This window comes from Pinus tabuliformis, chromosome 9, assembly GCF_031772625.1.
Source record: "Pinus tabuliformis cultivar Carrire ecotype Pingquan chromosome 9, CPIR1, whole genome shotgun sequence".
NCBI classification, from domain to species: Eukaryota; Viridiplantae; Streptophyta; class Pinopsida; order Pinales; family Pinaceae; genus Pinus; species Pinus tabuliformis.
The window spans coordinates 1,342,505,257-1,342,522,804 of NC_142307.1; the positions used below are offsets into that span (position 1 = coordinate 1,342,505,257).

At 41.2% G+C, this 17,548-nt stretch overlaps 1 protein-coding gene across 5 annotated transcripts in view; it reads right to left on the reverse strand.

Moving 5' to 3' along the window:
• Positions 1-17,206, reverse strand: part of LOC149153483 (uncharacterized protein At3g49140-like) — a 297,229-nt gene extending 280,023 nt beyond the window's left edge. For 3 of the 5 annotated variants that reach the window (XR_016262519.1, XM_089439340.1, XM_089439341.1), the window contains exons 1-2: positions 17,037-17,205; positions 16,594-16,738 (exon numbers count right to left, since the gene is read on the reverse strand). Coding sequence is in view for 4 of the 5 variants with exons in the window: in XM_089439340.1 (XP_089295466.1) it covers positions 16,594-16,738; positions 17,037-17,085 (194 nt within the window). In the remaining variant the exon portion in view is untranslated. Of the gene's footprint in view, positions 1-16,593; positions 16,739-17,036 lie in introns of all 5 variants that reach the window. The other 2 variants (XM_089439338.1, XM_089439339.1) reach the window with 2 other exon arrangements.
• Positions 17,207-17,548: the final 342 nt, after the last annotated feature.

Sequence of the window (17,548 nt, forward strand, 5' to 3'; positions counted from 1 at the left end):
TGGCTTGTTTTCTGTCGATCGTTTAATGTTCTATCTGCACTTTACTTTATGTACATGTGATTGCTAATCGGTGGAATATAATAAGAAAAAGAAGTAAACTGTTATAAGCATAGAACATACCATAACTTAACATGGTATCAGAGCTGAGGTGAAGACAAAGCCCGAGCAAGAGCAAGAGCAATCATCGAAGAGAATATTGGCAAGGCTATCCTAAAAGAACTATGGGGTCCTCAACACTCTTTCCTGCTGAAGACAAGCTCCATGAGAAAGCTGACTATCACGGATGGAAGATGTCTATCGATCTAACCCTTGAGAATCAAGGAGTGTTGGATCATGTGAGAGGCAATATTGTTGAGCCTCCATCAAATGCATCCGCTGCTGCCTGGAACAAATGAAAAAATGGAGAAGTCAAAACAATAGAAGATCATCCGGGACTCTATCGACAAGCACTTGGTGGCCTACATCTCTGAACTGGACACCTCCAAGGAAATCTACGATAGACTGGTGAGTTTATTTAAAGTTAATGATGCAAATCAAGTTTTGTTTCTTAGAAATAAGCTAAGGGAAATCAAGAAGGGTAAAGATGAAAGTATGCAAGCATACTTCTTAAGAATCACCGAGATCAAGAACGATCTCCTATCTATTGGGGAAACTATTACTGACAGAGAAATGGCACTCACAACTTTTGGAGGATTGCCATTTGAATGGTATGTGTTCAGGACTACTCTTTTGAACTATAATGTAATTCCTGGTTTCGAGGAATTAATGGCTAGATGCATTCAAGAAGAAACAAGGGAAGAAGTGCAAGAAATGCCCATGCCTAAAGGTCCTCCTGCTGCCTTTTCTTCTCATGCAAAGAAAAGAAATAATTCTGGGACTAAATCAAAAGGAAAGGCTGGACCTAAGGCTAGAAGAAAATGACGATGTTACATTTACGATAAAGCAAGTCACTATGTATGAGATCATGAGCATCATGATGAATGAGATCATGGACATAAAGGGCAAGATGAGATCATGGACATATAGGATAGCATGATGATGATGCACACTAGTTGAGCAGCATTATGATGGATAAGATCATGGACATAAAGGGCAACATGAGATCATGGACATATAGGATAGCATGATGATGATGCACACTAGTTTGAGCAGCATTATGATGGATAAAGTCATGGACATGGGCAGCATGATGATAATCATGATTAGAGAAGCATGGTACAGTATGCAGTGGTGCAACTCGAAATCCCTCTGATGGCAATCAAAGGAATGACAAATTCAACAGCAAAGGTAAGAGGAGAGCTAGGAATCAAGGAAGAGGACAAGCATTCAAGAAGGCTAGAAATTCTAGGATGTATTAAATGCACCTGACCTCAAAAGGAACCTAGTGTCCATCTTGGCAATGGAAGACAAAGGCTACAAGGTAACCTTCAGCAATGGCAAGGTATGTATATGGAAAAATAATGTTAAAGATGCCTTTACTCTTGGGTTTAGTGTTGATTCATTATATCAGGTCGATGAAAGTCCTCTAGGTGTCATGTCTTGTGACACAGCTCTTTAGTCCGAACTTTGGCATCGGAGGTTTGCCCACCTTCATTACAAAGCTCTACCCGATGTAAGACAGATGGTAACAGGGATGCCCGAATTCCAAGTAGAGAAAGAAGGTGTATGTCCGGGATGTACCAAAGGAAAGCTCAAAAGGGGACCATTCCCCTCAAGCCAAAGCAAGACCTCCGATATATTACAATTGGTTTACTCAGGCATACCTGAGGCTGGCATTAAGAGGGAGACTACTACACCACATACTCCTGAGCAGAATGGTGTGGTGGGAAGGAAGAACCACACGATGATGGAAGCTGTCCGGGCCATGCTACATGATCAAAGACTTCCAAAGTTTCTATGAGATAAAACTACAATCACCGCCGTATATGTACAAAATCGATGCCCTCATCAAGCATTGGGTTCCTAAACTCCTGAAGAAATGTTCACCACCGGTCAAAGGGAAGTCGTGATTAGTCATGATGTCACCTTTGACAAAGATATGGCTCTCAGCAAGGTGGACAATCTGCTGACTTTGAGTAGCTCTCAAGAAGCCGACACCAGGGAACCAAAAGAAAAGGATGATGAATCAATGCCTGATGTAGAAGAACCCATGGATCCGATTGATCCTCATCCACATGAGCCTTCCTCTTCTAGGAAGAGGCCTTCATGGCTTAGGGGGATACTTGATGATGCTGAAGGACATGCTGCACCCTGAGGAACCTTCCATCAAAGTAAGAAACTTAACAGGTGTCAGGGATACCTGACCATCATGAGCACGATCATACAAAATGAACCTTCATCATTCTCAGATGTCATCAAGCATTAACTATGGAAGGATGCTATGACCATAGAATATGAGTCTATTATGGAGAATGATGTCTGGGAAGTAGTTCCCAGACCCTGGACAAGACAATTGTTACTTCAAAATGGCTTTACAAGATAAAGCATGCAGCAAATGGAAGTATGGAAAAGTATAAGGTTCATTTTGTTGCTCGTGGTTTATCCCAGAAGGGAGGTATAGACTATGATATTTGCACCTCTTGCCAGATATACGACCATCCGCTTGATCATAGCCCTTGTGGCTTCACAAGGATGGAACCTACATCAGATGGATGTTAAGACCGCGTTCTTGCATGGTTCTATCAAAGAAGAGGTCTATGTGGAGCAACCTGAAGGATTTGAGATTTATGATTCAAAATCTCATGTATGCAGGTTGAAGAAGGCACTCTATGGGCTAAAGCAAGCACCCCGAGCATGGTATGAGAGGATCGATAGCTACTTGATGAAGCTGGGATTCACTAGGAGTGAAGTTGATCCTAACCTTTACTTTAAGGTTGAAGATGACAAGCCTCTCATACTGGTGTTGTATGTGGATGACCTCTTTCTAACAAGTGCAAACCCTCTCATTCACAAATGTAAGAGGGAGATGGCTTCTGAATTTGAAATGAAGGACCAAGGACTTGAAGTGTGGCAGAAGCCAAGGGAAATTTTCCTATCTCAAGGAAAATATGTGGTAAATATATTGGAAAGATTCGGTATGATGGACTGCAAGCCTGTGACTACCTCGAGGATCTTAACTTTTAGAAGTTATATGGTAGTGATGTCGGACCAGACTTGGGAAATGCCTCTGAGTTTCAAAAACTCATTCGCATTGATGTTCTTGGTGAACCTCCGTCCGATCATATCTTTTGCAGTTAGCATTGTGAGCTCATATGTGGTTGAGCCTCACTGGATTGATGTCAGGAATCTTCTGAGATGTCTTCAGGACACAATCTCTCATGGATTAAGATACACAGCCGGAGATGTGAGACTACTTGGATATACTGATGTTGATTGGGCATGCAGTGTGGTGGACCGTAAGAGCACTTCCGGGTACTGTTTCACCTTGGGATCTGCTTCGATATCCTGGATGAGCAGGAAGCAGAAGTCGGTGGCTTTGAGCACCGCCGAAGCAGGATATATTGTTGCTAGCATAACCTCGTGTGAGGCAATCTAGTTGTGAAAGCTCTTCAGTGAGCTGTTTGGATTTACATTGGATACCAATGTGATTCTCTGTAACAACCAGAGGTGGGATTCGATTGTTGAGGAATCCCGTATTCGTCAATTGCTCTAGCAAATAGACATCATCTGGGATATGGTAAGTCGATGAGCAAGGAAGCTCCATCACATTAAGATGATGTACAGGTTGATACACCTTGTCAAAGCCCCGAGGAAAGCTCTAATCTGTGATTTTCCCAAACGACTTGGAGTCAGCAAGAAACCCTTGTACAAGGGTCCTGCATGTTGCATACATTGAGCTCTGGGAGCTCTGAGGGCTTGCGGTTCCTACTGGAGCAACATATGACCACAAGGTGACTCACCCTCTCCTGGTGGTGCATACTGGAACAAGATGATTCGCTCTCTTGTGGGACAAGATGATTCGCTCTCTTGTGGAACAGGATGATTCGCTCTCCTGTGTAGCAGGATGATTAGTTCTCCTGTGAGGCCTGAATTGATGTGTTCTCCATGGCAGCCTGGATTGATGTGTTCTCCACGGCGATTGTAGCAGGATTGATGTGTTCTCATGTGAGGACAGGATTGATTAGTTCTCCTGTCGAGGCATCCTACCCATGCAGTCTGGGACTCATGGGAAGTACCTCTCATCTGATCAATGAGCAGGGAAATGAAGTTAGGGACCATAGTAGTACCGATGGACGCATCGTTGTATCTACTGTACTCCCTACGCTAGGATGACCTCCATTGATCTGGGATCAATGACACTGGTCTGGGACCAGTGGTAGGAGTTGTACCATACTATGACGCTGACTTCGGGTCGGTTGAGACTGGTCTGGGACCAGTGGTACATACTCCGAGACTGACTTCGTGTCAGTGCAGTACTAGTCTGGGACCAGTGAGAGTGGTACATACTATGACGCTGACTTCGGGTCGGTTGAGACTGGTCTGGGACCAGTGGTACACTCTCTGAGACTGCGATACTGGTCTGGGACCAGTGGTAGGAGTGGTACTTACTATGAAGCTGACTTCGGGTCGGCTGAGACTAGTCTGGGACCAGTGGTACGCACTCTGAGACTGACTTTGAGTCAGTGGAGGATGATACTGGTCTAGGACCAGTGGAGTTGTACTCACTATGACGCTGACTTCGGGTTGGTTGAGACTGGTCTGGGACCAGTGGTACATACTCTGAGACTGACTTTGAGTCAGTATGATACATCCTCGATCATTTCTTCTTCTTCATAATTCGGACAAAAGCATAGCAGAACAGAGCAAATCAGTACAAATCAATGCAGGGCAGAACAAGACAAAGCAGAACAGGCAGAATAGAGTAGAGCAGGGCAAGGGTCAAGCTGTATAGGGCAGTGCATTTGATGGATGAATAGTAACGACCGATAGATAGATTGCAGATGAAGTTCTCCATGGTTGAAAGGGAGCGTTAAAATTGGCAACCAGGGCAAAACTTCATGTGGGTCATCTTATTCATGGCTGATAATATTTTTATTAGATTCCTCTCGTTGAGAGGTGTAGGATTGATATAAAGATCATCCGATTCCGATAAGTATTCATGGAGATATGAATTTATTTTGATTATGGAATTATTATCAAGCCGACCTACAACTCGTAGGCTCAGAAGCCCAACAGTCACATCTATTCACCCACCAACGTTGTGTATAAATATAAGAGGACTTTTCCTCATTTGGACTCACTCATCTCATCACATCTCTCTCTCTCTCTACTACGCAAAAATGAGTCTCTTCTCTACTACGCTGAAATGGGTCTCTCTCTCACACATGTGAAGCCGGAAGCTATTGAATTTGAAGCTGCAACTGCAGAAGTAAAGATTGACTTGCGTGGCCTAGATGATCTCCTCTTTGGAACTGCGTTGTAGGTTCATCTGAACCTCCTCTGAAAGCCGCAACTTTTGGTGGTGGAATGAAGTCAATCCGATGAACGGTTTGCAAGATATCGACTGCCTGAAGCTGCAACTGCAGAAGTAAAGATTGACCTGCGTGGCCTAGAAGATCTCCTCATCTGAACTGCGTTGTAGGTTCATATGAACCTCCTCTAGAAGCCGAAACTTTTGGTGGTGGAATGAAGTCAATCCGAAGGTCGGTTTGTGAGATATGGTCTGCCCTAGTTTGATAATGAAGCCGCTAATGCTGATGCTGCTGATCTAGGGTTTGCTACTGCTGATATGAATCAGATTTATTGTACTATTTCTCTCTGTTGAATTATTGAAGATAAAAGAAGATTTGATCAAAGGGTTTCCCCACACATTGTGGGGTTTGTCCCTGGCTAGCCGCCACATCTTGTGTCTCTTGTCTTGGCTTGTTTTCTGTCGATCGTTTAATGTTCTACCTGCACTTTACTTTATGTACATGTGATTGCTAATCGGTGGAATATAATAAGAAAAAGAAGTAAACTGTTATAAGCATAGAACATACCATAACTTAACACCTCATAAGCAATGTTTTAAAACTCCGACTCCAACTCTGACTCCGCCGAGGGTCGCCTCCGACTCAGCCGGCTCGATTTCAATGACTCAGTCATTGTAAAAAATACATTATTTTTTTTTATAAAAAACATAATTTTAAAGATTTTCATTCATGTTTCCAAACACACATCATTAGAATATAGATAGAGGACAACATATGATCAAAGTAGGCTCATGAATATATCCATTATATCAAAATGGCACCCAGTGCACTGTCCAATACATACATGGTGATGATATAGAGATCAAAACAAAAACACATAACCAAGGAGGCTAGATCATCTGGATCAACCACTGGTAGCATATCTACATGCTTCATAGTTTGTAACTCATTTTTAATCTTGTACCCTCATCAATCATTTTAGACAATCTCACCAAGATGGATGTTAATAGATGTATTCATGAGAAGAACTACAAAAGCAATTTGTATGTGACACGGATCAAGACATAGGACCCTAAAGCCAAAACTTCTACGTCCACATCTACATGCAGTCATGACAAACCCATCTACACCCCATAGAATATTTTGTGGCTATTCTCTAGTTTTAGGATCCCTTGGGGCAACTTCAAGTTTGTTCCCATCAACTTTGTAATATGTATAAAGATAAACTGCCATCTTCCAAGAGAGAATTGCACCTATAAACATTCTAACTAGGATCACATGTCTGATCAGCATTTCAATTTCATGTGCCCTCTTTATTACATGGTTCTCAGATAGTGTCATTGTTTACTTAGAAATTCACATTATTCCTTGAGGAATTTTATACAATGAAGGCAAGATGTCCTACTCCATTCTTACAGGAGATTTCATGTCCTTGGTAAAAAGTTCACAACATTAGATCCTATCAAGTTGCAAGCGCCAGACTCATCACTTTCTATTTTCAAGCACTAAACGATTCATGCCACAGGAAGCTGTGTGAACAAGTAAACAACCTATGAAAACAGCCAACTAATGTGGAATTCATGTGTCCATCGGCTTTTAACACAAATCTCTTCACCAAAAAGCAAGTAAAAAAAAATTGTTGTTTTTTTTTAGTTTTCAGGGCACTGTTACTAAGTCGGCCGAGTAGGCTCGGACTCCGCCGAGCCGGCCAGGTTATTACCGAGTTGTTAGACAACTCAGCCGTCTCGGTAATAACCCGGTCGACCGAACCGGTTTGATGGCCGAGTCGACCCGGTGAGGGCTTGACTCGGACCAACTCGACCGAATCGGTTCCGAGCTGGCCGATTCTTAAAACAGTGCTCATAAGAAGTCACACTAGCATGCGCTAATGTGGACAAGCCATGAAACTACCACTCATGTGCTTCCCCCTCCAAGTGCAGGTTAGCCATTTTGATGGCTTCCACCTCCGTCATCTAATTAAGCTAGAAATAAGTATCCAACTTCTCCACCCAAGCTCGAGTTGTGCATTTGGTAGAGCTATCATATGTGGGGAAATACATTCTCCCAATGGTACGTTGTAGCTCTGAGTTCTATGAACTCAGTCCCCCATTGTACTTGCCCTTCTCATTCTATTTGAGCTAACAATAGTCTCTAAATGACAAGGCTGCTTTGAAATCTTCCCCCATGGCTTGCCATTCCCTAAAGAAATCCCCCATGGGCATATGATCATCTAGTCCTCCATGTTCACTAGGTGTCGATGGTAAGAAAACAGGTAGCATGATTATGAATGGCCCACTAAAGGATGGCGAGTGAGTGGCTAGTGAAGGGTAGTCATACTGTTGTGAAGCCCCTGAAGTCTCTTCAAATAGGAACTCACGATGGAGGCTCTTGTCCCTATTTTGTTGTTTGATTTCCTCAAGAATCTCTTTCTATCCCCTAGCCAAGTCATTCAAGGCCTTCAAGAGGCTATCGAATGTTGCTTCTTCCTTACTCCTTGGTTCCCCCATCTCAAGCTACAACTATTGTCTTCCCACGTGCCTCCAAATCAGGTGTAATCTCCAACTCTCTTTCCCTACTCCTATACCTCTGCCTCTGGTAAGTGATGTTCTGCCTGTCCTCCTCGTTCATAGGAAAAGTCTCCCACAGCTGAGCCAAGATCTAAGCTCTGATACCATTGTATTGTTCCAAACTAGGAAAAACAGTGATATGCAAAGCAAACAATAGAGACAACCAACACCATAAAATTCAAGCATTCAGTGCACACCCATGTAAAGTCCAGAAATAACAACCAATTGAGCCATTTTATTATGATATGTGAGCAATAGTACAATAATGTGGAAGAGGTGCACCTGGGCTTGCCTCAATGGCAAGCGTGACCAAGCCCGGGTGATAAAAATTAAAATGTCAAGCCCATATGGTAGAAACAGCTGCTACAATGATGCCCTGCCTTGCCCCAGTGAAACTTTGTTGTCTGTTGTAAAGATGTTGCTAGAAACCCCACATCCAGTGCTCAGAAAATTCCACCAAATTAACCCGAAGCTTCTCAAACAAAACCCACCAAGACCTAGAAAGGGTCTGGCCTGGTTTTGACCCCATAAATTCGGCATCCCAAGAGCCACGTCCTCCTCCCACTGCTGGAAAGTATAGCCTGCCTGCAACTCCAAGAAAAGCCCTCCAAAACACTCCAAAAATGTTGAGATATTCTTCCCCAAAATTTCCTTTGTCTCTCCCAACAAATACTCGCTCCACAACTTGACCCACAAGCTCACACATGTGCCCAGTGAGAAGCTTCTACATTGGCCCTGGGTGCTGTAAATAGTACTGCTCTCAAGCAGCAAGCTCCTTCTCCCAAAGGCTAGTGTCCCCCTGAAACTCCTTTACCAAAATTCCCCCGGCAATTGCACCCCAGAAATTCCCTGAAATCGCCCCCACGTGTTCCCTTCCTGCATCCTCCTGGAATACGCACTAGCTAAATGATGGCTGAGTGTTATGCTTTGAATCCTCCCCAACACTCCTCCAAAATGGTAGAATGGGACCTCACTAGGGTGGCACTCGAGGTCCACCGAAGACAAGGTGAGTTCTCCACTTGGAAAACTCGTCGCTAAACAGCAAGTGACCCAGCTAAGCAGCTCGAGCAACTAAGTTGAGTTCGATAGGCAAAAAAGATACCAAATGAGGTTGGGCCTCTTCTATTTATAATTCGTGGGCCTCCTTTCTCCGCGTGGGTCCCTCCATCTAGCCTTTCGACCTTCCCTTCTTGGCCATTCAAATTCTCCCCTAAGGCAAGTGTGTGTTTCCTCATGTGGGTGGCCCCCACGTTTTATCACAAAATATTTCGGCCTCCTTTTCCTGCCTAAGTCTTCCCAAAAATCTTATGGGTCCCATGGCTTCCAAAATTGTCAAAATTGTAGAACAATGAACTTGTGCCAAATTAATTTAGGAAGCGGCATTACACCCTTTAAGCAATGAATTAGGATCTTGAGGTTTTCTTTCCCTCTGGACATATTTCTCTTGAAACAAATCAAAAGTTTAGTAATATAGTTTTGACTTCAATAAGGCATTAGTCAAATCCCACCTTAACTTACAAGAGAGGCTCCTTTCTATGACTTTTAGCAAACAAACTTCAGCAGATCTCTTACACAGAAGACAACTTTGCTCACTTTTCCATTTACTGAGGTACTTCAGACTTCACTTACAGAGGTTCCTTGGCCTCTGATACTTGGACTGAGGCCTTTTCAGGTCCCTGACTGAGGCCTTTTCCGGTCCCTGACTGCGGCCTTCTCTTAATACTAAGGCCTTTCTTCAACAGCCTTTAGGATTTCGGCCTTCCTTCAAGAAATAAGTAGAAGCTCGGCTTTTCAATGTAGCTGATGGGTAGCTTGATTTACTTCTAGGACAGAATTCCTTACACAGGAATCAACTGACTGTAGATTCTTCTTAAGGATCTCAGCTTTCTTCAAGATGATTGATGATGAGATGCTGACTCAGCTTCTTCGAGGCTACTCTTTCACCATACCTCTGGTTCCATGTTGACTTTTAGGATTCTCTAGTCTGATAATTACTTTGAATGATTTCTTTATTTATTCATCTTGTGTCACATACATCATTAAGCAATTACACATAGAAAATCTCAACAGTAACACTGATACAATAATGACAGCAGGATCATGAAGAGAAAGCCAAACACAAGAGACACAACATTTATCCTTGGAAAACCCAAACCAGGGAAAAAACCCCGCAATATTTTTTTAGGAAAAATTGTCCAATTCAATCAAAAGTACATCTGAATTTTCCTAGTCAAATTGACCACACCAACACATAAGTCAAACCTGGTCAAAGGAGAGAGAAATTCTAGATTTCTGTTCAGCTGGTCAAATCTGATCAACAGGCCGAATTTTGACCTCTGCAACTCCTGGTCAACTGCAGTCAAACAGGCCAAATTTTGGCCCTGCAACTTCAGTCAAACTGCCTCAGTTGACCTGTCGTCAATGCTGGTCAAATGGGTTTGTTCAACACCAAGAATTCTGCCTAGAAATTTGGTCAATGTCCAATCAAAGATTCCAAGTCAATGCAACTGAGAGAAGTCAAAGTCAACACTGGTCAAAATTCTCTGGTCAACTTCAAGTGTCTTCTTCCTCCACACGTGAATAGAAGTCTTCTTGATCAGATCCGAGTTGGTGGTGATGATGATAAATGAGGTCGAATTGCCAATTTTTATGAGTCAAATCAAGTGAGTTTTGACCAAGGGTCAAACCCCTTCAAGAGGTGATGCCAACCTGTCACCTTGGAGCCTACATAAACCTTGAAATAACAATTTACTTTTTCCCTTTGACTTGTTGACTTGAATATTGACCGAAGCTACAAAATTTCAACAGTAATGTCCTCTTCAAATTAATTGCCCAAGGAAGGTCATAGTAGCCTATTTAATCCCATAGGCTATAGTCGTTTAAAAAGGGGGAATTATTATTTAATGTTACTTCGGTAACATTAGATAATAAAAAACAAATTTGGGGCAAATGAGGGGAAACTTAAAAGTCATTCAAAATTGAATTTACTATTTAGGAGGGAAAAGCCTCAAAGAGAAACTATAAAAGGAAGCGAGAACAATCATTATGATCATCATGTATGTTATTCTTCTTGAATTTGGGCTGAGGCTCTTGGAGGGTTTTAACTTTTAAGACACCTTTTCTCTGATTGGTTTCAATGGTGAAACATTCCACCCTAGCCAATCATCCTATCTTTCTTGCTACAGGATCAAATTCTGGCTGAGTAATAATTTTCTAAGGCAGCAAATGGTTGGAGCTTATCTATCTGTGGCAGCAAAGGAGTGGTATATGTCTTCCTGAGGCAGCAGTCTGACTTTCTGGGGCAGAAAATGTCTTCCTGAGGCAGCGATCTGACTTTCTGGCGCAGTGAATGTGTTCCTGAGGCAGCGGTCTGATTTTCTAGGGCAGTGAAAGGCCAAGAAGCCTTCTTCTGAGGGAGTGAGTAGCCAAAACAGCCATGATCAGGGGATTAAGGGTAAATTCAGGGGCTGGCTGCACTAAAGACTGAGGCAGCAAGGGTGAATAAGGGTGCAAAACAGTAGCAAGGCTTGCTGATATGGACTGTTGATTTTTATAAGTCTGTGATTTGTTTGTTGAATCAGCCTTACTTTATAGTGTTTTCTGGTAGAATCAACTGTTGTTTGAATTCTTGTTTATACTACTCATGCATTCAATAAAGGATCATCACTGTTTTTTATAGATTGATGAGTATTGCAACACTGTTATGAAATAGAATTCTTCCATGTGTTATTGAAAACCCTAACTCAAGATTGTATCCCAAGGATAAGCTCCCCAGGAGGTATATTACAATGGAGTTCACTATGAGCTCAAATTTCAAGTTGACTAGACATTCTAATCTTGATTGGGTACAAAATTCAACTTTTGGGAATTTGGTTCAGCAATGATATCTTCTGCAACAAAAAGCATTTTGTAGGCGGAGTACAGAGCAACAATGAATGTTGTTTGTGATGTTATATGGCTAATAAGGGTCCTTGAAGTTGGAGTTGATGAGAAGGGTCCCATTTCTATTTCTTGCAACAACCAGAAAGTCCTGAAGTAGCAAGAAATCTTGTTCATGAGTACACTAAGCACATAGAAGTGCATCTACACTTCATCAAGGAGCAAATCCAGCTTCTTATGGTGGGCTTAGTTTATAATCTTATAGAAAAACAGATGGCTAACATATTTACGAAGCCACTTGGTCAAAACAAGTTTCAGAGAATCAAGACAAAACTTGTGTCAGAAAACTATTATGTGATTGATGCTCTGTTCAGAAATAAACTTTCAGAAATTAAATAAATTCTTTGATTCGTTTGCTTTGAGGTCACAGGGATATCAATCATCTAGGATCGAAGATTTTAATACCATGAAGTGGCATGTATTGGTCTTGGTTTACCTACATTTACTTTTGATAACTTCTGCTGCGAAGGATGTGTCTATGGCAAAGGACATAAAAGAAATTTGATAAAAATCCAGCACAGAGAGCACAAGTACCTTTAGACACTGTACATTCAGGCATATGTGGCCCCATGTCAATACACTCACTTGGGGGCGGGGTGGGTGAGATAGTTTAACACATTCATTGATTACTATACAAGTAATGTTTGGATGTATTTCCTCAAGGAGAAGCATTGGACCTTTGAGACTTTCAAAGTATTCAAGGCTGGAAAGAGTATGTGGTAAGCAAAGAAAGGTGTTGAAGACAGACAATGGAGGTGAATACAATTCCAACAAGTTTACAAACTTCTGCAAGCCAAATGGGATCTGGGGAGAGTTATCTGCACCTTATACTCTAGAACAAAATGGCATCGCAAGAAGGAAGAAAAAAATAATGATTAAGAGGGCTCAGTCAATGATATCAAAATAGCATTGCAAAAAGGAAGAGAAAAAAATTGAGCAAGAGGGGCAGAAGTTTACAAACTTCTGCAAGCCAAATGGGATCTGGGAGAGTTATCTGCACCTTATACTCTAGAACAAAATGGCATTGCAAAAAGGAAGAAAAAAATAATGATTAAGAGGGCCAAGTCAATGATAACAAAATGGCATTGCAAAAAGGAAGAGAAAAACAATGACCAAGAGGGGCTAAGTCAATGACGAAGGCAAAGAAATAGCCTGGGGTTTTTTCAAGCTGAAGCAATTCATACAGTTTCTTTCTTTGTTGGACAGGGAGAAAGCCTAGTGTAGAACAAATCAAAGTGTTTGGTTCAACTTGCTACACTTCTGTTCCCAACGAGAAGAGACGAAAGTTTGATAATAAAAGTTCAAAGGTAATCTTTCTTGATTATTTTCTAGAAATGAATGCTTACAGAGTATATCAACCAACTACCAAGAAACTGGAGGTTACTTGAAATGTAATCTTCAATGACGGAGACACAGATCTCAGTATGGATACAATATTGGAGGATGTTGAGCTACTATTGGTTAACAAACTGTTGTTGAATTGGATGTAGGAGATTTCTCAATACTCTCGCCCACAAAGTTGTCTTATTAGTCATGTATTTGTTGATTCTAATCTTGATGATGATTCATCACTGAGCTTGTCGGTGAAACATTTGCATTCACTAATATAGAAGAGCCTTCTTTACTTGAGAAGGACTGACCATTGTGAAAGCAAATTATTAGGTTAACTGACAAGACACGGAGATGCTTCCTAAAGAAGGCAAAGGACCATCGAGACACATTAAGGAGACTCCTCACACCAACTTAGCTTTTTTGGTGAAGACTGATGACATAATCAAGTCCTCATCTTTTGAGAAGGATGCCAAGGACCATGAATGAATTCAGGATATACAAGAGATGCAATGTACTTAGTTAACAAAAACAAAGTTCTGAGCAACATACAAAGAATATAAATTGCTGAAAGTAAAATAGGAGAAACAATGATATTGGACCCGCAGAATATAAACCCTTGCACTGATTATCCAGAAAGAGAGCAATGCTCACTAGCCTCTTCAAGGGAGAAACCTCCAATTGAGCAAAGTTTTGATACAATAACAATACTTGGAAAAACATTAAATAGCCTTTTACATCTATAGATAGACTCTCAATAGAAAAGCCTCAACCACTTGTGGTCCCATCATTAATGAGTAGCAAACACCTACCAGGCCTTATTTAATAGACGACCCTCTTGCATTGAATGACCACCAACTACCTAATGGGGCTTATTAAAGAAGATGGCATCATACATTAACTCTCCTAAGTATCCCAAAATAGGGAGGTTGGGATAGGGCCATAACACCCCCTCCCTCTTCAAAAGCATTGTCCTCAAGGCTGGAGGTGTGGAAACTATAGTAAAATCATTATTGGTTCCCATATGGTGTCTCTAAGCTATGTATCTGTTTGTTGTATCAAGACTTCCCAAATAGTGCACTAGCATAGAACACTCCCTTATGGGCCATGGCCAATATTGCCTCCAGTTGTGAGCAAAAGGACCCTTCTTCATAAAGTTCAAGAAGGTTGGTTTGAACTCAGCAATTCAACCCCACAACCTTGTTCAAACAAGACACTTGAAAGACCAGTTGGATCTTGGAGTGGGTCCATAGAACTTTGGCGCTAGCTTCTAGTGATCCTTGTCTTTGAGAGAAGTTTACTTCTAGCTCTGGAGACAAAGAAACACACAATTCCTTTCTTCAAAATAACACTCAAAGCAATGTTGATATACCAACAACTATGCATAACACTACAAGATAGACTATGCAGAAACGTCTCCACATAAGGAAAAGCTGTACTAATCTTTATAGATGTCACTTTTATTGGCTACTCAGCGTTGTCGAGGCATTCATCAACTTGACGTCAAATCAGCATTCCTCAATGGTACAATCATGGAAGAAGTATCAATGGCCCAAACACCTAGTTTTGTCAGGAAGGACATGTAGGTTTTAACCCTATACAGAAATTACCTGCATACGAATTCTAAAAACAAAAAATAAACAATGGCAAGAACATAAAACATAAAACAGATATACACAAAGATTTTCCCCTGGATTCCAAAACCGGAAATACCAGATTGATTTTTCATTATGTTCCTTTCAATGTTACAATACATATATATACATGTTGAAGCATTCATAAACCCCAATCCATTAACCCTGGATTAAAACATAACCGTAATTTCCTTCACCGGGTTTACAAAATACCATGGGCAGAAAACCATCATGCCCAAAACCATGTGCAAAACCCATGCACAAAACCATAGATATGTACTTAGCAAAAAACCATCATGCCCAAAACCATGTGCAAAACCCATGCACAAAACCATAGATAGGTACATAGCAAAGAGAACTTGCTATGTAAGCTAAGGAATGCATTGCGTGCTTTGCGGCAAGCTCCTAGAGCTTGGTACTCTGGAATACATGATTATTTAGTGCAACATGTCTTTCTGATGTCCCCTTCAACGAAAAACCTTTACGTAAAGTTTTATGATTCCCAATATATTATTTTGTTGTGTATGTTGATGAGATGGTGGTTATTACATGCACAAGAGGTGGATAACTTTAAGGCGAACATGAAGAAAACATTCAAGATGACCTATATAGGTCTTCATCATTATTTCCTTGGTGTTGAGATCCAAAAGTAACCAGGCAACCTGTATATCTCCCAAAGCAAGTATGATAAGGAATTTTCAAATGCAAGACTGCAAGCCATCCACCACTCCTATGGATGAGGATCCAGTCGATCCTACCTCATGCAGGCAATCAGTAGGTAGTCTCATTTACCAGATAACTACACGCCCATACATTTCCTTTGTTGTTGGGTTATGTTCTAGATTCATGTATGATTCACGGCATTCACATTGAAAGAGTGACAAGAGGATTACGAGGCACCTTAAGGGGGAAGTTGATTACAGAATGGAGTTCACTATGAGATCAAATTTCAAGTTGACTAAACATTCTAATCTTGGTTGGGCGCAGAACAACTTTTCTCTATTGTTCTAAAATTGGAGTTTGCTTCAGCAGTGATATCTTGGTGCAACAAGAAGCAGTTTGCAGGCGGAGTACAGAGCTACCATGAATGCTGCTCGTGACGCTACATGGCTGATAAGGGTCCTTACTGATGTTGGCAGTTATCAGAAGGGTCCCACTACTATCTTCTGCAACAACCCGAGTGCCCCGAAGTAAGAAATCTTGTTCATGCGCACACCAATCATATATAAGTGCATCTACACTTCATCAGGGAGCAGATCCACCTTGATGTGGTGGACTTAGCTTATAATCCTACAGAGAAACAGCTGGTTGACATATTTACGAAGCCGCTTGGTCCAAACAAATTTCAGAGAATTAAAACAGAACTTGGGTTGGAGAGAGGGTAATTTGCCCGTCAAATACGGTTAAAAAGTTCCCAGAACCATAATTATTCTTCATCAAACTGTCAAAACGGGAGTCATCAAAACCATTTGAGGCCGTTTAGTTCTGAAATTCCACCCCTGATCAGAGATACAATGGGGCTCAGATTACAGGGGCGTCTTGGAATTAATGATTAACAACTTAGTGTGAATATCATTACCACTTAGCCCAAGATGATCTGATCATGAAGCAAGAAGGCAGCTGAGAAGAAACTTAAATAAGGCAAAGACATAAACAACACCGAGATTCCATAAGAAAAAATCCAGAACCCATTTCATCAATTTGATGCCATACCGAATGGCACAAAGGCCAGTAGTCTCTTTGCTGCCTCCAAGCGTAGTCTTGTGGCCTTCGTGTACAACTCTTCTCCAAGCAGCCGAATGACACCTCCTAAAATCCTCTGTATGGCAACTCTGGCAATGCAAAGGGAGATTGCAGCCTTCCAAGGGGCAGAAGACAACATCCAATTTCTCAGTAGAAAGCTTCAACAGAGTAAGAACCCCCCTCCTCCCAACGAAACCAAAAATTAAAAAAAAAAAAATCATTCTGGTGATTTCTCGGCTAAAGACCTGATCAAACGCTCGGTAAAGGGCGTATTCACCAGCATTCCTTCTTTTATGATTTAGTGAAACAAGGAAAAACCATTCAATCCCAAGCCAGAAAATAATTGACAAAAATCTCTAATCCTTGCTCGAAAATGCATAAAATGAAGAGATTTTAGACCTGAATAAACTTACCTGGAAGCACAGCCAATGATGATATTTTGCCATTAACCGCGATCGCCATGGGTAATCCTATTGCTGTTCGTGGTATCCGTCTGCAGCTCCTTCCTCGCTTTTATGTATAATATTCCACTCTGGTCACCTCGACTGCGCTAGTTTGATCGTCGAAATGAATGCCGAAGTGACGCTAACAGGCACACGTAACAATTTTACACGTGTATGTGTATACGAATATGCTCATGTATATTTTATTATACCAAAATACGTATACATTCACCGTACATAATAGGTATGAAATAACTATTTATAATTTAATCCAGGTTATAGAGGTATTTAGTAAGAATTATGTGAAGAGAATATATATATATACACATGTGCAAAATTGTGTGGAGGATGAAAAGTATTTTAAGAAATCAAATTGTTGGGGGTTAATTGTGAAAAATAAAAATGGTTTTCAAAGGAATTTTGCATGATAGTGATGACAATGTGCAATTCAATAGGCTTAAGTCTTAATTTAAATTTGATTT